General features: G+C 40.9%; 1 protein-coding gene across 17 annotated transcripts in view; it reads right to left on the reverse strand.

Moving 5' to 3' along the window:
- Positions 1-21,303, reverse strand: part of DGKZ (diacylglycerol kinase zeta) — a 159,819-nt gene that overhangs the window by 68,806 nt on the left and 69,710 nt on the right. For 2 of the 17 annotated variants that reach the window (XM_087876576.1, XM_060687588.2), the window contains exons 1-2: positions 14,095-14,166; positions 12,900-12,988 (exon numbers count right to left, since the gene is read on the reverse strand). The exons of 12 other annotated variants lie outside the window; for them this stretch is intronic. Coding sequence is in view for 2 of the 5 variants with exons in the window: in XM_034417454.3 (XP_034273345.1) it covers positions 10,364-10,462 (99 nt within the window). In the remaining 3 variants the exon portion in view is untranslated. Of the gene's footprint in view, positions 1-10,363; positions 10,463-12,899; positions 12,989-14,094; positions 14,167-21,303 lie in introns of those variants that run through there. 3 more of the 17 variants (XM_034417454.3, XM_034417451.3, XM_087876570.1) reach the window with 2 other exon arrangements.

Genomic DNA, 21,303 nt, shown 5'->3' on the forward strand with positions numbered 1-21,303 from the left:
TCTTGGAAGGGTTGAGTTGAAGCCTGTTCCTCCCCATCCAGACCCACGCGGCCTCCAGACACTGGACATCACTTTGAGGGCATCATTGGGGTGGTCTGGGGTGAAGATGTGCAGCTGAGTGTCATCAGCGTACAGATGGCATCGCCCCCAAAACCACGGATGATCTCACCCAGCGGCTTCATATAAATGTTGAACAGGAGCGGCGAGAGGACCGACCCTTGCGGCACCCCGCAAACAAGGCACCTCGAGGTCGACCTCTGCCCCCCTGCCAACACGGACTGCGACCGGTCAGAGAGATAGGAGGAGAGCCACCGTAGCATGGTGCCTCCCACCCCTAATCCCCCCAGCCGGTGCAGCATGATACCATGGTCGATGGTATCAAAAGCCGCTGAGAGGTCTAACAGGACCAGAACAGAGGAACAACCCCTGTCCCGGGCCCTCCAGAGATCATCCACCAATGCGACCAATGCTGTCTCCGTGCTGTACCCAGGCCTGAAGCCGGACTGGCACGGATCTAGATAGACGGTTTCATCCAGGTACTGTGGGAGCTGTCGCGCAACCACACTCTCAACAACCTTCACAATAAAACGAAGGTTGGAGACCAGATGGTAGTTTGCCAGAACAGCCGGGTCCAGAGAAGGCTTCTTGAGGAGGGGCCTCACCACCGCCTCTTTCAAGATGGGAGGCAAGAAACCCTCTCTCAAAGAAGCATTTATAATCCTCTGGAGCCAGCCTCATGTTACCTCCCGGGTGGCCAGTACCAGCCAGGAGGGACACGGGTCCAATAAACATGTGGTTGCGTTTAACCTCCCCAGGATCCTGTCCACGTCCTCAGGAATCACAGGGTCAAACTCGTCCCAGATAACATTCTCAAGACCGGCCTCTCAAGACAGTCACCTCGCCGGGATCTACCCAGTCAGAGTCCAAGCCTTCCCAAATCTGAGCAATTTTATCATGCAGATACTGTGCAAAATACTCAGCCTGCCCTTGCAAGGGGTCCTCCCGTGCTCCCTGATGTAGGAGGGAGCGAGTCACCCTAAACAAGGTGGCTGGGCGGTTATCTGCCGATGCAATAAGAGTGGAAAGGAATTATATTTTGCCGCTTTTATCGCCACTAAATAGTCTTAATATGAGACCTAACTAGTGTTCGGTCGGATTCAGAGCGACTAGCCCTCCAACCACTCTCTAGGCGTCTTTTCCGGCGCTTCATCTCCCTCAGCTCCTCGGAGAACCAAGGGGCCGGGCAGGTTCGGCGCTGGGTCAGAGGCCGCAAAGGCACGACTCGGTCCAGAGCACCGGCGGCCGTCCTGTCCCAGGCGGCCACCAGGTCTTCAGCCGAGTCGTGAGCCAGAGTTTCAGGAACTGGCCCAAGCTCCCTCTGGAATGTATCAGGATCCATCAGGCGCCTGGGGCGGAACCACCTGGTCGGTTCCGCCTCCCTGCAGTGGGGTGCAGCGGTCAAAAAGTCCAGCCTCAGATGAGAATGGTCCGACCATGACAGGGGTTCAATAACTATATCCCCTATATCCAGGCCACTCAGCCACTGACCAGAGACAAAAACCAAGTCCAGAGTGTGTCCTCCCGGATGAGTAGGGCCAAGAATTAGTTGTGTCAGGTCCACGGCTGTCATGGAAGCCATAAACTCCCAAGCCATCCCAGATGCCTCACCGGCAGATGGCAGATTGAAATCCCCCATGACCAATTTATTAGCATCATAGGGACTGTGCTCATCACAGTTTGCACAATAGTTTAATTGCAATAACCATAATTATATTCCAGTAGTAAAGTAATTCAGTATTTCCTGACTTCCTATGCAGGGGTGGGTTCTAAATTTTTTTACTACCGGTTCTGTGGGTGTGGCTTATTTTGTGGGTGTGGCTTGTGGGGGTTAATGTGACTGGGTAGGCGTGACCAACTTTTTTTTTTAAAGCATTTTTTCTACTACCTTAAGAGGTTGCAGAAAAAATGGCTTTTAGAAGCCTCTGACAATCAGGCAAGTCAGCTGGGATCGCCAGAGGCTCTTAAAGGCATTTTTTTCCTACAACCTCTTCAGCTGAAGAGGTTGTAGAAAAAATGCTTTTTAAAGCCTCTGAGATCCCAGCTGAGCCGCGCGATAATCAGAGGCTTTTTTTTACTTTTAAAAGCATTTTTTCAGCCAAAGAGGTTGTAGAAAAAAATGCTTTTAAAAGTTTTTTTTTTTTAAAAAAAAGAGCCTCTGATGAGATGGGCGGGGTAAGCAAGTGGTGACCGGGCCAGGGACTGGTTCAGGGGCATGGCCAGCCAATGTTATTACTGGTTCTCCGAACTACTAAACACTTTTACTACCGGTTCTTGCAAACTGGTGCGAATCAGGAGCAACCCACCACTGTTCCTATGTATATGCTAGACTTCAAGAATTTATTATAGTCTTACAAACATGCTATTATTAATATCCAATACACCACAAATTAAGAAAGCATAGTTCATGCATACATATATTACTGTACTTTCAATTTAGCCCTGTAATAAATACTCCCACTACTAGAGAAGGACAAAATAGAAATGATTTGCAAAGGTTGATGTATCAACCCACTTTCCTTTCAGAAAGAATTGTATTTGTTATATTTTTATCCCATCTTTCTCCAAAAAGCTCAAGGTGACATACATACAGTAACACCTCCTCCTCCAATTTCTTTCCACTAAAAGAAAAGATTCTCCCCAGGATTTACCTCCCAGGATTACTATTGTATATGTGTTGAAAGGAAAGGAAGGAGAAAAAGGTGGGAAGAATAACAGTTCCACAGAATAAGAATTCCCAGATTACAGCATTGTAAAAAGAAAACAGTATAGTGGATATCTTTTTACTTGGTGCTACCATAGAGCGTATTCATTCAGCTCCGGAAGGCAAGTATCACAGCATAGCACCAAACCTGGGAGATAATAAATATTAAATATTAAAACAAGTGATTGTTTTTTTTTCTTATCTGAACACTTTCCCTTAAATATCCATTAATTCTTCAATTGCTCCTTAACCTTATTAAGCCTGGAGGTAAATTTAAAGTTAGTTATTTTCCTTAAAAAAATATTCATAGGTTGGATAAAGACTGACACTGTATTTTCATCTCTTAAATCAGTTGTACGTGTTGGAGAAGAAAAAAAATTCCACAGGGCTTAAGAAATCATTCCCTAAATAAATGCAAATTGGAAACAACTTCCCAGATATGAAGGCCAAGATGTCATTCTCAAAAAATGCATGGGTCCCACCCCAGGACAACCAGATATTGATAGAGTACCATAACTACACTCTTTTAGACAAAGGTAAAACTGTCATATATTCATTTGCATCTGATCTCCTACAGTCAAAGATGCTGCAGTTATTTTTGCCACAGTCCACATGCAAGTAACTACACTGCTAATTTCATGAAAGAACTGGCCTTATTTTAGAGCATAAATAAGTGCAAGACAATAGCTTTAAACAAGGTTGGCTCAAAGGAATTGTACTTTTTATATAATATAGCTTTTAAAAAAGATTTAATATGCATATTCAACAAATATATTTTAATTATATGTAGCAGATGGAGAGGATTGTTCTGTGCTATTTTTATTAGCATACAGGATATGGCATAGCCAGTCACAGGCTGTCTCTTTTTAATCCTATCTCTTTAGTTTTTAAAAGCTGCCCTACAAACTGAATTTATTCTGAACATTTGGGATATGTTCAAAGACACATTTAAGCATTCAAGTTACACTGTGCAACATATTATCCGTTCCATTGAAAATTTTCTGTTTTGGAAATCATTACAAATGATAATGCAAATAAGCAAATAAAAATCTAAGGCAGCAATTCCATGCATGCTGATTTGAGAGTTAAGACCAGTGGTGGGTTGCTCCCGGTTCACAAGAACCGGTAGTAAAAATTTATAGTAGTTCGGAGAACTGGTAATAACATTGGCTGGCTATGCCCCCGAACCGGTCCCCGGCCCGATCGCCGGTCGCTTACCCTGCCCACCTCATCAGAGGCTTTTTTCCCCCCCTTTTAAAAGCATTTTTCTACAACCTCTTCGGCCGAAAAAATGCTTTTAAAAGTTTTTTTAAAAAGCCTCTGAAAATTGCATGTCTCAGCTGGGATCGTCAGAGGCTTTTAAAAGCATTTTTTTCTGCAACCTCTTAAGGTTGTAGGAAAAATGCTTTTAAAAGTAAAAAAAAAAAGTTGGCCATGCCCACCAAGTGACATTACCCCCCCACCAAGCCACGCCCACAAAATAAGCCACGCCCACAAAACTGGTAGTAAAAAATTTAGAACCCGCCCCTGGTTAAGACTGGTTCTTATTCCATTCTTTAATTCTCTGAACATTATTAAAATTAGACTTTAATACTGTACATCCGAATCAAGTGATGATACTCAGTGTCCAAATATAAAGAAACCTGGTTGTTACAAACTCCTTTGAATGTTCCATGTCATGTTCTTTCCTTTGGTTCTAACAAGCAGCAAGAAAAAAAGAGTTCCAAACAGTTAACCTAAGTATAGATCAAATACAATACATTTAAATGATTTCATCACTTGAATTAAAGACTTCTGGCCTGATTAACAAGCAAATAAACTTTAAGACTATTTGAACAAGTTTTTATAGTATAAATACTTGGAAAACTTGTAATGGTTAAATATTTTAAACACCTTGAGAGTCATCTTCTGTGGGAGTGGGGGGAAATAGGGGCCCATATATACATTCTCTAAAAATCAAGTACCATTAAGTTTCTTGCTTTAGAATTACTATTGTTATTCATATGCAACTTTAGTCAACAGATGAAGACTCGTTCAACTAATCAGTTTAATCATTTATTTGAGAAATGTATGAATTGGTAATTCTTGCAAATTCATTTGGTTTGTATAAAACTACATATAGCTTTGAATAGAAAACAAAAGTTTTTGCTCACTCTTGGTCAAAGTGATCCCTCCAGATTTGTTGGACTACAACTTATTGTTTTCAGCTATCTTGAGTACCGTATTTTTCAGACTATAAGACGCATCGGACTATAAGACACACCTAGATTTAGAGGAGGAAAACAAGGCCTCTGTGCGTCCTGTTTTTGCCCTCCCCGCCCCCCAGGGCACCTGAACCCTTAGCGTGTCCCGTTTTCACCAAAATCATGTCAATTTTTGGCCTGCAGAGTACTTCTGGGGGCCAGGGAGGGTGAAAACGCAACATGCGGACGGTTAGGGAGGCCAAAACAGGCCCTATCTATAAGACACACCAAAATTTTCACCCACTTTTTTGTGGGGAGGAGGAAGTGCATTTTATACAGTGAAAAATACGGTAAGTTCATTCCATCTTTGCAATATAATGTCACCCCCATAAAATATATTTAAGACAAGTGAGAAACCTTTCCTTCTAAGACAAGCCTGGCTTGGTTCAACAGCACAACTGGATCATGTGCTGGTCTCTGAACTATTAAGCTAGAACAATGCTTTTCACTCTTGCACATCAAAGGCAGCTTTTCCTCAATACATTCATTTTTTGTCCAAGATGATGCTGAGGAAGAGAAACCGAGCAAAGAAATAGGACCACATCACACCTATGTGCATTTGGTGTGTGTGTGTGTGTGTGTGTGTGTGTGTGTGTGTGTGTGTGTAAACCTAAGCAAAAATTCTCTGAGGGATTGTAGGAAGTTAGCACCTGCCCCTCTCCTAGAAGAATGAAATATTCTAGGAAATATTAAAAAGGCAGAATATTATATTTCCCTGGAAGAGAAATGGAGAAACATGTTTTTTTTTGGCAGGAAGCAGACTCACTCTTAATAGCCCCCACCCTCCTCAATAGCCCACAGCTGATGTCAGCACTTAAGAGATAGAGAGATGGCTAGGTCTATTCATAAGCAAATACCCTCACCCAAGATCCAACAAAGCAGTGGTAGGTTCTAACCGGTGTTACTACCGGTTCTCTTTGCGCACGCACTTTGCATTAGGTTTCTGGCCAGCTGAGGTGCGGCAATCCACTCTCCTGCGCCTATCAGCTGGGCTAAAAACCAAAAAATAAAGGTAGGAATAAAGGGGGGCGGGCGGGAGGGTGCAGCTCCCAGTCACAGAGAACCGTTTTGGTGACGTCACATTGTCACCGCTACCGGCTCCGCTGAACCGGTACTCGGCCGAACCCACCACTGCAACAAAGGTAGGATTAGTCCTCAGCCATAATAGGAATTGCCCAAAGCCCCTTCATTGCATCACCCAGCACAGTTCAACCAAGCTTGACTCAGAAAACCTACAAGGTTAGCTATGACCCCTACAGTAGCCAATAGCTTGCCACAGGAACAGGAAGCTAAAATTCAAAGCCCAAGAAAGGGTATCAGGACCTCAAACCATGTAGTCCTGTCCACCATTAAACCATCTTTCCAAACAGCTTCCATGTTTCCAGTGTCTTTCTCCCCACTTGGAACTGAACCCAGATGGACATTTCTTCCAACAGGATGATGAAGTATACTCCAGCAACAGAAGGAGAGTATAGACTCTCTCCCACTGATTGAAAAGAATTTCCCCCTTCCCCAAACCAAACTTGGAATATAATGTCTTTCTAGCTTCAGCAAAATCCTGACTAGCTAATAATAGCTGCCACTAGTGCAGGTGCTACAGGGTTAACTGTATTGACCCTAATAACAGGGAGCTCCCAGGAGGGAAGCAGGCAAGTTCTCATTAATGGCTTCCCTTTTTAAACGAACTTCCCCTGAGAGCAAGCAAGGCTGAGTATCACCGTAGAGGCTAATGAATAAATGCTATAGAAGGTGCTGTGCTCTACAAAGGAATTCAACAGTATCCTCCTCTCTTCCCAGGGAGGCATCTGCAGGGATTTTCCCTCATAGGAATCATTCTGACAATGACCTGACTCTATTAAGTGATGAAAGAACAAAGAAAGGTGTGATTAGCTATGAATACTTGAAAGGAAACAATGATTAATAAAGTGAAATTATGTAATGTAATGCGTATGATCTCTCTCTCTCTCTGTGTCTCTCTCTCTCTTCTATCTCATAGCCAAACTGGTTAGGTAAAAACACTGCTTACCAGAACACTATATTGTTGAAGACAATAACAACATCGCTTTTGATATTAAAAACTAACCTCTCAAAAAGATCCATATAGTTGAAAAGGATCATTCTCCCTCTAGTGTTTAAAATTCAGCATTACACCTCCCAACATTATTTCTCACGGCCCAAATAAGAGTTGATAACTCTTAAGTCTTTCACAACCTGATATCCTCCAGATGTATTGGGACTGCACATTTCAACATCTCATTAGAGCTCTGTAGTATTGATTTTATTTTCTGTTCTATACGCTGCTGAAATTGCAACTCAAGCTTTCCTATAAATTTTCCCCAGCAGCTTTGTAATACAATAAAGAGGTAGGGCATAGAACTAAAACAAGCAGCATCATATAATCCAAAGATCATTAAAACGGGGCCTCGATTGAGTTGCTACGGTCAGAAAGCACAGAATTATGTTATCAGAGAAAAGGTGTTCTAGAGAGATTTATGATTTATGGCATTAAAAAAAAATCCAACAAGATGCAGATGAAATACTCCCCCGTGTCCATTTCCTGGCATAAACACAGAGTTGTTTCCATCCTGGATCTTGTTTGGAAAGCAGATTGGAACAGATCTAAAGCACTGGTTTCCTTCGAGGCTGCCAGAAGCTGAGATACTAATTCTTTTTCCGTCATCATGCTCAAAGAAATGAACATTTGACATTGGCAGTAGATATCTTCACCATAAAGTGAAGATATCTTCACCAGTACAGATTTTAGCACTGGATTTTAAAACAGCAAGACTTACAGTTTTTATGAGCCAAGAAAGTTTTGAGAAATATATCCTGCATATTTTACACAAACTGAAAGATATCTAAAGCAATATATCCACATCATGTTTAATCTGCATCCATTCTTTGGCTTGATTGCACAATGGCATATCCAAATGAATGTGATTTAACCTAAAAAATACAATGTACACTGGTTATAGTGGACTTTTTAAGATTCGGTCAATATATTACCTGAGCAACTATGAAAAGATCTTAATTGCTATCCTTGGTTATTAGCATTCTGCTGATACTAGGATAGCAAAAAAGGAAGATAGAGTTGCTACTGTCTTATCCACAGAAAAAAGTATTTTAATAATACTACACCACTGTTTGGTTTCGCTTATCACAAAATTTCTATCATACCCTAGAACTGTGACGGTGAACCTATGGCACGTGTGCCACAGGTGGCATGCAGCACCCTCTCTGTGGGCATGTGAGCCGGCGCCCCAGTTCAGCTCTGCCGCGCATGCGCGCATGCCTCCTGCCAGCCAGCTGGTCGAGTCTCTGACGCACACGTGTGGGTGTGGGGCGCATGCCGGGGGCCGCACACGCATTGCATTTTGGGGGTTTGGGCGCATATGTGCTTTGGGCACTCAGTCTGAAAAAGGTTAGCCATCACTGCCCTAGAAATTGACCCAGCTGTTTTACTGCCACACCTCTCCAAAATACTAGGGAATGTATGTGATTCCATAATGGGTTGAAAAATGTTTGGATTTATTTATTTATTCATCACATGTGACTCTGGGTTGACAACAAAATTCTTGTAATATAAAACATAAATAAGAACAAAGTTAAAACAAAATAAAAAAGATTGCAATAAAGACATTAAAATATCTTTTAATATTTATTAAAAGTTATTAAAAGTTAAAGAATGAAAAACTTAAAAAGGAAAACATCCCCATGACCCCGACCATCACCAGGGTTTTATAGCATTCTCCACGCCCCCATGCCAATTGGCAGAACCAGGTCTTCATACTCTTTCTGAAGGCTAGAAGGCCGGGGGGTGGGGGGGCTGCTTCCCCTCTGGGAGTAAGTTGTTCCAAAGGACACATCTTGCAATGGCAGAGAAGGCTATCTTCCTGGACTCTGCCAGTCAAAATTCTATAACTGATGGGGGATCCATAACAAACTCCCCCTGCCTGACCTGATGGAATGAATTGATATAATTGGGACGAGACAAGTCTATCAAGTAACCTGGTACCATGCAATGAAGGGCTTTAAAGGTGATAACCATCACCATGAATTGGGCCCAGAAGCAAACTGACACCCAATGCAGCTTGACTAGCAGAGGTCTCAGATGTGCAACCCTAGGGGCACCCAAAACTGCTCAAGCCAATATATTCTGAACCAGTTGCAGTGTTTTGATATTCTTCAAGTGCAATGCACTCTACGTACAATGCATACATAGAGTGCATTGCAATAATCCATATGGGAGTTGAGCAGGGTATGAGAGACTGAAAGAAGGGCCTCTTGATCCAGGAAATGGTGTAACTACAGTAAAAGGTGACAATGAGCAAAAACCCTCCTTGCCACAAATGCCACCTGCTGTTTGAGCAGGAATTGTGAATACAGGTGATGCACCAGATCTGTCTCATGGAGTGTAATCTCATCCAGAACCAAAGATGGTTAACCCCAGGTAGAGAGGATCCCCCTACCCAAAGCTACTCTGTTTTATCTAGATGGAGAATAACAGGTTCAATTGAAGCCTATTGTTTGCCATCTAGACTCCCATAGTCTCCCTGTGACATTATTCTTTGGACTTCCACTGACAGGCAAGTCAATGGAAGGTTGAGATGGAAGGAATGAAACAATCCAGTCAAAACGTCTCCTTGACTAACTGAAGTCCTGAAACATGATCATTCTGGTTCAATTAAACCATAGCCATTTTTCAGCATCATTAGCAGCATGAAAAACTTGCTCATCACAAGATACTGTGCCTCTTTGACCTCCTCTAAGTCACTCCAAGAAACATCAACTTGAATGTAAGAAAAAAGTCCTAAATAATAAAGCTCACTGTATTTCAGTAAAGCCAACATAAAACTTAATGACTATTAATTAACTTAATGAGGGGTGCTTTCTGAGCTTGGTTATTTTCTTGCAGATGTTTCATTACCCAAACTAGGTAACATCAAGCCCAGAGAGCACCAAGGAGCCCTCATTTCAACCCTGAACGACTAATTCTCCTTTACTGATTAAAGAACTTAATGAACAATATCCATTTAAACATTAACCGAATGAATTAAGCATCTTCCAATAAAATATCCTTAACAATCAATTAATCAGGAATGCAAACATAATTCCACAATAAAAAAAATGTACATACATAAAGCACACACACTTCAAATCTGCACGTTTAACTCTGGCGCCGAATACTGTGGTCTGACCCAAAAGCCAGCAAGACATGCAGAGTCCATAAAGCGTCTTTGGATCCAAGCCCCCAATTAGTGCAAGGTTCTAGAGGGGTGCAGAGCTTTGTTCAGCAGTAGTTGGATCTACAGATAGCAGCATTACAAAGCTTGGGCAAGCTAGTAAAAATACCACATACTTATATATTGCTGGCCTGTGCTTTATCCTGTGGACTCCCCAATGACCAGGTTGGTTGCCCTGAGGACAAGACAGGACATCCCTGTGAGACAGGTGGAGTCTGGGAATACAAAGAGATAAGTCAGCATAGCCAAGTCATGTCCCTTAATATGACACACTGTTTTCTTTCTTTGAGCACATGCATGTACACACACACACACAAAATACAGAAGGAGTACAAATCAGCAGACAATTCTCTTTTTCTGTTCTGAATTAAGACTAGTTGTTTCCTACTCCAAATACTCCCAAATAAGCACTCCTAAACTAGAGGTGACCAACACCAGAAACAGTAGGACTACATCTTCAATTGCTAATTTTCTGAAGTGTTAAAAGAGGCCATCTGCTAACATAACATACAGTCTTTTAATTTTGTTGCACTGAGACTTCAGGATGAGAAAGGGAGGAGGAAGGCCCATCTGGTAATTATCCTGGTATGTCAGAGGCCATCGGGTACATTATCTTGTGAGGCTAGGCCAGGGGGATAGTGAGAAGCTACATGTGGCTGGGGGCTGCCAACTTTTTTGAAATTAGTTCAGATATTCAAAGGATAACAGAACCTCCACGCGGACTGAAGGCAAAGAAGAGCAGAATGGTTAAGGAAAACAAAGAAAAAAGGTGATTCATAGCTAGTTCTGTCTCACCCACTGTTGACATCAGTCCCATACATCAGTAGTCCCAAAACTTTATGGCATGGAGGCCTGGCTGGGGCAGGGGGAGGGAAACCAGGCTACATGAGCGGTGGGCCTGTGCGCATGTGTGTGTACTTACACTCAAGCAAGTGGTGGGATGGCACACATTCAAATGTGCACCAACCTGCGACTCTTGCAAGAGGAGTTGCATGCACATGTGCATGCCGGCCCACCACTCATGGGATGCAGTTTCAGGGCCCAGGGGTTGGGGACCCCTCCCATACACAGCCTCCAATGGATTATTCCCACAAAGATATATGGCTGATATAAAAAGATTCCTCCTCCCTACTTTATCTAGTCAATGGTTTGTTTTATAGTGGCCAACCATGATATCTCTGAACCCACAACTGATAATCTTATCCTGCATGAATTTTAAAAATATGTAAGGTAATGGTAACCACTGGAAGCAGTTTTCCTATGCACTCTTAAGAAATGCTGCCTTTTATCTATATCAGTGTTTTGTTTTTGATTTATTTTTGTTTTTGCTACATGACCATACAGGCAAGACTCTAATGGAAGTATTCATAGCAAAACACTAATAAATATCCAGAACTACTATGCAATTCAATGGGATTGGTTTCAAATTTATATATAGTAGGATTACAAACTACCCATCGCAAATCTGGGGTTGAAGAAAACTTTAGATTAATTAATCATTCCCGAACATTTTATTCCCAATGATGTACTGAAACTTGTATTTTCAAAAACTGGACAAAAAGTACTTAATGAGAAATGGTATCTTCTCCTGCTACACAAAGAATATTTTCTTCTTCTAAACTGTTGTCCAAACCCAACACAGAATGCAGTAGCAGTTAATAAAGTCAATAGGAAGAAATGGAAAATGCTTTTCTCGCCACCAGATGGAGGCAGTTCTCCGCTGAACTGATCTTGCTGAAAAAGTAACATCTACCAGCGGCTCTGTTGACACATTTGAAACCTCTTTTAATCTGGGCATGTGACCCAGATAGAAAAGAGCCCACAGAGGAATCAGGTGGCCACTCTAATAGGAGATGGTAAACTCCACCCCCCACCCACCCTCAATCATTACACCAGCTCCAACTTCTGCTGGTTATCATCCGTGCCATTGATATTGATTTGTACTGTAATTCGAATACACTGGGACGAGCTCTCAGGCCTCCCACTGTATGAAGTGACCCTGAAACATTGCCTAACCAGAGCTTGTACAAACAAAACCAAACTAGTGAGACTGCTTTTGATCAACAAAAAAAGTTCCATCTCTAACATATATAGAATTCTAGTTAAGACAACAGATTTTAATCCCAGTGTTGCACTAAAACTTCAATTTGACTGAACTATTTTAACCAAAGCTAGATGAAGACTAATAAATTAATAAAATTCTCTGTCATAACTATCTTTATTTCCTCAAAGGGGAGGAATATCATCTATTTACCAGGTAGAGAGTAAGAAAAGTGTCGGTGACAAAAAAATTGCAAGAATCATTACCACGACAAAAATAGCTAAAGCATTTTTTAAACCCTGAGAATCAAGATAATATTTGGAGGCAGCTCAGGCAGGGACCTTCCTGATTCAGTGGAATATGAGAAAGAAGGGAGGTAAATGTGCAATCTGCCTTTTCAAAATTCTGTTATAACCAAACTCAATAAAGTATAATTCTGCTGTTCCCATGGAGTTGATTTTCTGGTCTGATCTACCTAGTGGGGAGCTGACAGTTCGTGGTTCTTAAGAATAATTTTCATCTAGAGATTAAAAGGCAACCTTTGCAAATTAAGAACTGGGCTTATAGATAAGAGAAGGAAATGTACTGTTTTGCAAAATATTGTGACTTACTAGCATCAGGTTGGCCATTCATCAGTGGAAGAACCAGCTCTAAGGAACTTTATTGGTCTCTCCCAAATTCGCTGGATACTCTTGGTTGCCTAAAGGGAGAATGTTATGGCACTCACAGTTAACCAGTGCATAATGGATGCTACCAAAGCATTCTTCATAGAAAGTGGCATGAGATGGTAAACTCTTTTAGCTACCATCTCTTTTTATGGCTCTTACAGATGCTGCAATCCTACATTTTTCTGCTGATTAACTATCGTTATTGTCATTGTTATAAAATCCATAAGACCTTTGCATACAATCTGCATTACTTAAAGCAATAATACAGAGATGGTCAAATATGTACTGTACCCACTTCTGTGATATTATGCTAGCACTGCCCTGTCTCCCTGTAGTAAGTGATGATTTTATTTTTATGCGTAGCCTCCAGGACAAAAAGATTGCCTACCAAGGGGAGACTTATGTTTACTGTCATTTGCTCATTACTTCTGCAAAGAATAATCTCAAAATCCAATTAGCCAATTTTCAAAGATATTCAATTTCACAAAAGAAGACGAATTGCATATATATTAAATTTCCCTGAAAAACAAATCCTGGGCTGAGAATTTCTCCATGGAGGTGCCATCTGCACTGAAAGTAAACAGCTGGAACTCCAAAGTATTTCTCTCATTGAGCTAACAAATATATCACACTGTCAACTACCAAGTTTCATTAAATCAAGGAAAAAACAAACTTTAGCAAAAGAAAGATTCTAAGATAAGACAATCTTTAATGAGCTGAAAAATCGATAGATATAAAAAGGATTTGAGTGTCTGTAGTCTCCCTGGACTCTAGAGTAGAATTGAGCTATTTGAACTCTCAGGAAACAAAATCGATGAATGAATGAAACAAGAAGCATAATGAACTCTAAGTCTGTCAAATAGTTTCATATATAATTTTAAAATAAGGTAATGGGGCAATGGTCTCAATAATAGCCAATTATGCTCTATACCAGGGGTGTCAAACTCATTTTCATTCAGGGCCACATCAGGATTGGGTTTGACCTTGGAGAGCCGGGTGGGGGTGGGTGGGGGCATGGCCATGGTGGATGTAGCCATGGTGGGCATGACACAGGACCGCACCTCTGTAGACATGGTTTTATAAACTTATAAAAATAGGGAGGCATACATTTCTGTGATTTCATTTTTTTAATACTTACTTGATCTACTTGATCACCTTATGAGAGACAGACCAGATCAAGAAACTGACATAGGCTAGTAGCAGAATCCTGCAAGCCTGAAAGGTAAAATATTACTTATTAATATTTACTTTTCCTCCCTTTTATAACCTTCTGATTCAAGGATGGCCTTGAATCACTCTAGAGGCCCCGTTTTGGCCTGGAAAGCCTCCTGGACCACTCCAGAGGCCCCATTTTGGGCCTGGAAGGCCTCCTGGGCCACTCCAGAGGTCAAAAGTGGTTGCAGAGGGAGCGTGTGCGCCCTGCCTGTGCCCCATTTTCGCTAGCAGAGGCACCATGGGCCAGTCCTTTGCTAGTTCCAGACTGGCCCCGCAGGCCAGATCTAAGCACCCCATGGGTCAGATCCGGCCTGCGGGCCTTGAGTGTGACACCCCTGCTCCATACAGAACCATTCTGGATTAAGTTTCACACATACAGAATGGTTGTATTAACCAAATCAGTGATAACCTTGGCTGAGATTTTTTTAACGTGTATAGTTTTCTTTGTGTCTGTGGCTTAGCTTATAGTTAATATTTCAATGTACTGCACAAATTGGGAAAGTCTGTTAATCCAGAATCCAGAACAAGCTTGTTACATGAACACAGTCCCTATGGATTTATTTATTTTTCTCATTTTGTGAGAAAGAAAGAAAATAATTTAGATGTCTTTCTTTAAAGTAACTCTGAAACAGAACTGCCCTAATAGTTTCCAGTACTTTAAACTACAATAATCTATCAACCTCAAAAGTATTTTCTGCCATATGTGAGAAAAGTAATTATTTCCAGTGCAGAACACAGCTATCAAACATCAGACAAAAGACTAGTGTGGAGTGAGAGATCCCACCTGCACCACACTTTCTTTTCAATAAATCTGAATACTTTAAAGTAATAAATACTCAAAGGTTCACAGAGATCTAAAAACACTAACTGTCTGAGGTCATTCTGTGCACTGAAAAGATACTATTTGATACAAGGCTGAGGAATAAATTCAATATTCTGACATGCTCATGTTGATTGTGCAGAGGAGAGCCAATGTATATTATTTTGTGGAGAGCAATAATTCTGAATTTAGTTTGTCTAACAGGGTGATGAAAAGGAAGGAAAAATAGACACACTTAACACGCTTCAAAATCCTACCATTTGTGTTCCAGTGAAGGCCATAACCAATACTGGCTATTTCAAAACAGCTTTGTATTTTATCAGACAAATATTCTTTGAAAAGTTAAAATCCTGGACAATATTGCTACCTTTTAATTGAATCCTGGACCCTCTACTCATAACTAACAATAAATGTTCATTTTAGGGATGAACAACTAAGGCAAAACATGGTACACTGGAAAAAAAAGTTTTCTGTAGAAATCACCAATTACCCAGAAGTCTTTCTCTTTATGCAGTCTGCATTTGCTCTATGCTAGTAAAACATTATTAATTTAGTGCTCCTTTGCCTTGATTGTTCATCCCTAAAATGTGCATTTTGGCTTATGTTCCAAAAGGAAACATCATGAGACATCATGGCGCAGTGGTTAGAGTACAGTACTGCAGGCTACTTCTGCTGACTACCAGTTGCCTGCAATTTGGCAGTTGAAATCTCACCAGGCTCAAGGTTGACTCAGCCTTCTATCCTCCTGAGGTGGGTAAAATGAGGACCCAGATTGTTGGGGGCAATAAGCTGGCTCTGTAAACCGCTTAGAGAGGGCTGTAAAGCACTGTAAAGCAGTATATAAGTCTAAGTGCTATTGCTTAAAGTATTGGAAACCAAAGAAACCAACATTCAGGCCTACTCCAGCTATAAAAACTCACTGGGCCACCCTTTCTTTGTTCAACTCATATCACAGAATTGTTGTTATAGAGAAAAATAGGAAGAGGTACTGTATGCTAAACACTCTAGAGCCGTGATGGCGAACCTATGGCACGTGTGCCACAGGTGGCACGTGGAGCCATATCTGTGGGCATGCGAGCGTTGCCTTAGTTCTGCTCCAGCACGCATGCACACGCCGGTCAACTGATTTTCTAGCCTTCCAGGCCCACCGGAAATCGAGAAACTAGCCGTTTCCGGCCTCCGGAGGGCCTCCAAAGAGGTGGGGAAGGCTGTATCCCACCCCTCCAGGCTCCAAGAAAGCCTCTGGAGCCTAGGGAGGGAGAAAAATGGGCCTACTGGGCCCACCATGCCATTGCATGCCAAAAGCGGGGGAAGTGTGGGGGATCACACTTGCGTGCGCAGGAGGCAAGGCACATTGAATTATGGGTGTGGGCACGTGCATGTGCGACCCCCCGCACTCCCCCCGCTTTTGGCACGCGATGGCAAAAAAGTTAGCCATCACTGCTCTAGAGGTAATAATAAAGAATATTCGTAGCTCAGGGTTGACATGGGATGCTCTCTGAGCTTGCTTGTTTTCTTGTAGACATTTCATTACCCAAACTAGGTAACATCATCAGAGGTAATCCTCTAGATGTAATCCTTGCTTAAAGGCCAGTCACTGGGCAACAATTTGAACTTATGAAGTTATGAAGGATTTATGAAGTACCTAAAAGGTACTTAAAACTTCCCATGGCTGCCCCGTCATGTGATTACCTTTAGGGTGCTCGGCACCTACTTGCATCAACAGAGGGATAGTATCAAGGTCACATGAAGTGTTAGTACCACATACTGCTTTGGTAAGCACACACTTGGAATACTGCATCCATTTTGGTTGCCACAATATAAAACATATGTTGAGACTCTAGAAAGAGTGCAGAGAGGAACAACAAAGATGATTAGGGAGCCGGAGGTTACAACATATGAAGAATGGTGGCAGGAATTGGGTATGTCTAGTCTGATGGAGAGAAGGACTAAGGGTGACATGAAAGATCCAATATTTGAGGGATCGTCACAGTGAGGAAGGGTTCAACCTATTCTCCAAAGTACTGGAGGGCAGGACAAGAAAAAACAGATGGCTTGCCTCCAGAAGTTGTGGGTGCTCCATCACTGGAGGTTTTTAAGAAGAGACTGAACAGTCGTTTATCTGTAATGATGTAGGGTCTCTTGCTTGAGCACAGGGTAGACTAGATCTCCAAGCTTCCTTTTGACTCTGTTATTCTGCATTCATGGCCATTTGCAGAGTCCTGCAATCACATGACTTCACAATGTACAACTTTTCTTGCCAGAAAACAGCATTTACTTCCTGTTTCCAAAAAAAAAAAAAAAAAAAAAGGCTATTGCAAACAATGGGGTCATTTAATAACTGTGGCATTTGCTTAACAACCAGATGTTTGTTCTGGTTGATCCAAATTATATCGTCAAATCAGGCTAGTCATGTGCTGACCCACTTAACGACTGGCATGATTTAGAACAGTAATTTCGGGCTAAATTAAAGTCATAAGTCAGGGACTACTTGTACTTTGAGTTCTTGAACAAAGCTGGGATACACAACAATTTTTTTTAAAAAAAATCCCTTAGAAACAATTGTGCAATTTTATAACCTTCAATTAAACAAATCATTTAATATTCTACTAGACATATATTAAAATCTGCATTTATATCAGGGGTGAAATGCTACCGGTTCAGGCCGGTTCGCTCAAGCCTGTAGTAAAAAATGCTACTGGTTCGCTGATCCAGTAGTAAAAAAATGCCTAAAAAGTAAAAAAAAAAAAAAGTTCTGATGATCAGCTGAGCAATGCGCAATCGTCAGAATTTTTTTTTTACTATCGGTTCAGGTGAATAGGTAGTAAAAAATGCTTTAAAAAAGTAAAAAAAGAGGCTCCGACGATCACAGCTGTGCTGCGCAATCGCTGGAGCCTTTTTAAAACTTTTTTAAAGCATTTTTTACTACCTATTCGCCTGAGCCAGTAGTAAAAAATGCTTTTAAAAAGTTTTTAAAAAGGTTCCCATGCTTGCCACAGATGATCACCCCCTCCCCCGCACTGTTCTATTTACCTTCCCAAGTCTCCTTTTGGCACGCACTGAGTGTGCAGCTTGCATTTGGTGTGCACTGTGCATGCATGCGCACAGCACACTTTTGGCGCATGGGACACATGCGCAGCCAGCGAACCAGTGGTAAACCGGTTCAGATTTCACCACTGATTTATATAAAATCAGAATTGCTACAAATTTTAATATAAACATCAATCCATTATACTATATATTCATTTATTCTATTTTTTAAAAAAATACACTCCTATAATTCTACGAATAATTTATTACAAGTACTTTTCCTAAGAATTCTTCTGCAAATTCACATAAGACCAATTTCTGATAAAGGAACTTATGTAGGCTATGTATCCTTGACAGATTTTTCAGGGGGAAAAGGGGCATGTGAAATTATTGTTCCTCTAATGCAGGGGTGGGGAACCACTGCTCTTTTATGACTTGTGGATTTCAATTCCCAGAATTCCTGAGCCAAATATGCTGGCTCGGGAATTCTGGGAGTTGGAGTCCACAAGTCATAAAGGGGCCATGGTTCCCCACCTCTGCTCTAGTGGAGGAAAAGCAGCATTTCATTCCCATGAGTCATCAAGGACAGTAGATTTTCTGGAAAAAAAATTCTGAAAGTTTTATAGCCTCTTTCTGGAATGTGATTGCATGGAGCTGATTCACAACAGCTGAGATATACAAACAACTGGTGGCAGCAGCTTTTCTTTGGGAAAGACTCAATTATATTCCACCTGTTTTTCCAGGACAACTGTGAATAATGTAGGTCCACAATAGATTTTGGATTGGAAAACACTGAGTATGTAGAAGATTATGTTAGCAGTAAAAGTTTAATGACAATAGGTAAATCAATAGCCCAAATAGTCACACTGTACTAAAGAAACTGTTTATTCACACGGATGTACATTAAATAAAGAGATGTTCCTTCTTCACATTTCATCTTATTTCCAAATAATTTAGAATCTTGAGACAAAACATGAACAAGGTGAAGGAGATAAGAGTATGGACTTGAGTTATTCAGAATACTAAACTCCAGTACTGTACTTTTAAATCTGTTTCACATTACCTCTGATTTTTGATGATTCACTAGACACTGCCTGTTTTATTTTGCAGCATATGGACTAGAACCATTATTGTAAAATGAAAATTGACATCTTCAGCAGATGCATTCATTCTGAATCATTTTGCAGGTAGACAGCTCCAATTTTGTACACATATATACACAAAGCCTGCATATGTATCTTTTGTCTTGGGAATTAATCCAACAACGTTAAAATTAAACGGTACCTAAGAGGAACGCATTCATCTTCCTTAGCTTAACTGCATTACAGAACATTTTACAACTAGAAATCCCTGAATAAGTTATTCGCTGAATAAAATAAAATAAATCAGACTTTTCCCAAACTTTGATTAATGTATCATACACCTATGCAAATTGAGCCTCAAATATTCATCACAATATGAAATTAAAAAGGACAAAACTGAGCTAGATGTTTCTTGATAGCATGTTCTTAAAGAAAAAAAACTGTATAAGAAGAAAAAATGAAAGCACAGGGGAAAACCGCATGTGTTGAAGAAAAGAGAATGGCTCTCACTTGCTTTAAATAAAATTATGAAAAGCAATTGCTTTACCGGAATTTATACACTCAATCAAAAGATGCAAAAGAAATGCAAAATAACCCATGGCAAAATAAAAATACATTCAAATTGCATATGTTTTCCCTTTTTGTAAGCGGAGTCCTTGATTTAAAACAGTTCATTTATTGTCTGTTTCAAGTTACGACACTGAAAATAATGACTTATGACAGTTTTTCTGTCATAGCATTTCTGTCACAGCATCCCCATGGTCACATGATCAAAATTCAGTAAAATTCAGATGCCTGGCTACTGTCTCATATTTATGACGGTTGCCATGTCCTGAGGTCATGTTATCACCTTTTGTGACCTTCTGACAAGCAAAGTCAATTTGGAAGCCAGATTACTTAACAACCATGTTACTAATTTAACAGCTGCAGTGATTCACATAACAACTGTGACAAGAAAGGTGGTAAAATGGGGGAAAACTCGCTTAACAAATGTCTCACTTAGCACAGAAATTTTGGGCTCAGTTGCGGTTGTAAGTTGAGGACTACCTGTAATAGCACAGAAAATGGAAGTCACATGTCTGGTGGCGCAGCAGACTAAAGCACTGTTATTAACATCAGCTGCCTGCAATTACTGCAAGTTCAAATCTCACCAGGCTCAAGGTTGACTCAGCCTTCCATCCTTTCTAAGGTAGGTAAAGTGAGTACTCAGATTGTGGGGGCAATAAGCTGACTTTGCATAAATATACAAAAGTATGAAGGCTATTGCTTAACGCATTGTAAGTCGCCCTGAGTCTCCAGAGAAGGGCAGCATATAAATCAAATAAAAATAAAAATAAAAATAAAAATAAATATCCTCTTTGGCTAAAATGCTTACCAATGACAGGCAGACGTAATAGTTCAATGACTATTTGAACCTCTGAACAATCTCACTGGAAGAAATTCTGGGGGGGAAAGGGAGGACTCTCTAGACTCGTGCTCTTTGTGCTCTGGTAAAGGCCTCAGCATATCATTTATCAGACTGTACTCGGCCAGGTTTGTGGCCATATTTATATTATGACTAAAGTTTGCCATTAGCTGGCACTGCCAGGAATAGCTTTAGAAGAAGTGCATTTACCGCTCATCAGTGACCATTAGCAATGGCTGCAGATAGCCCATAGGGCATATAGAAAGGATTTTAAAAAGTCTGCAGCAAGAGAGTGCAGATATGAATACAAATGGTCGGTTTTAAAAGTGGAATGCCCAATTATATGTGAATTTAACACACGTCTGCTTTAGCAACGGTCTTTGATCCTGATTATTACTATACTTATTTTGGATGAAGCAGAGATTTGCCCCTACTGTTTAGGAAAACAGCTCCTAAAGGATATGGCAATGAAAGCCATTCAGTAAACAGGAAGGATCCCACAAAATAGATGCATAATTTTTAAAAAGATATTCCACACCTGAAAATGAGGTATCTGTTCCAGAGCAAACTGGATAGTAAAATCACTGGAAATAGCATGTTCTGCAAGGTGATATTTTCCATATCAGCCAGAAAATACTGAAGATGGAGAAAACAAAAAAAATTACCTACTGAGTAATTCTAGGCACGCTAGAAAGACTCACCAAACTATATTAACAACAGGTGGTACTAATAGACTACATAACCAGTCTCTGCCTTTTACAGAAAATGGCAAACAGTACTGTCCTAACAGATTAA

This window comes from Pantherophis guttatus, chromosome 1 (assembly GCF_059756535.1).
Source record: "Pantherophis guttatus breed Tessera chromosome 1, ASM5975653v1, whole genome shotgun sequence".
NCBI classification, from domain to species: Eukaryota; Metazoa; Chordata; class Lepidosauria; order Squamata; family Colubridae; genus Pantherophis; species Pantherophis guttatus.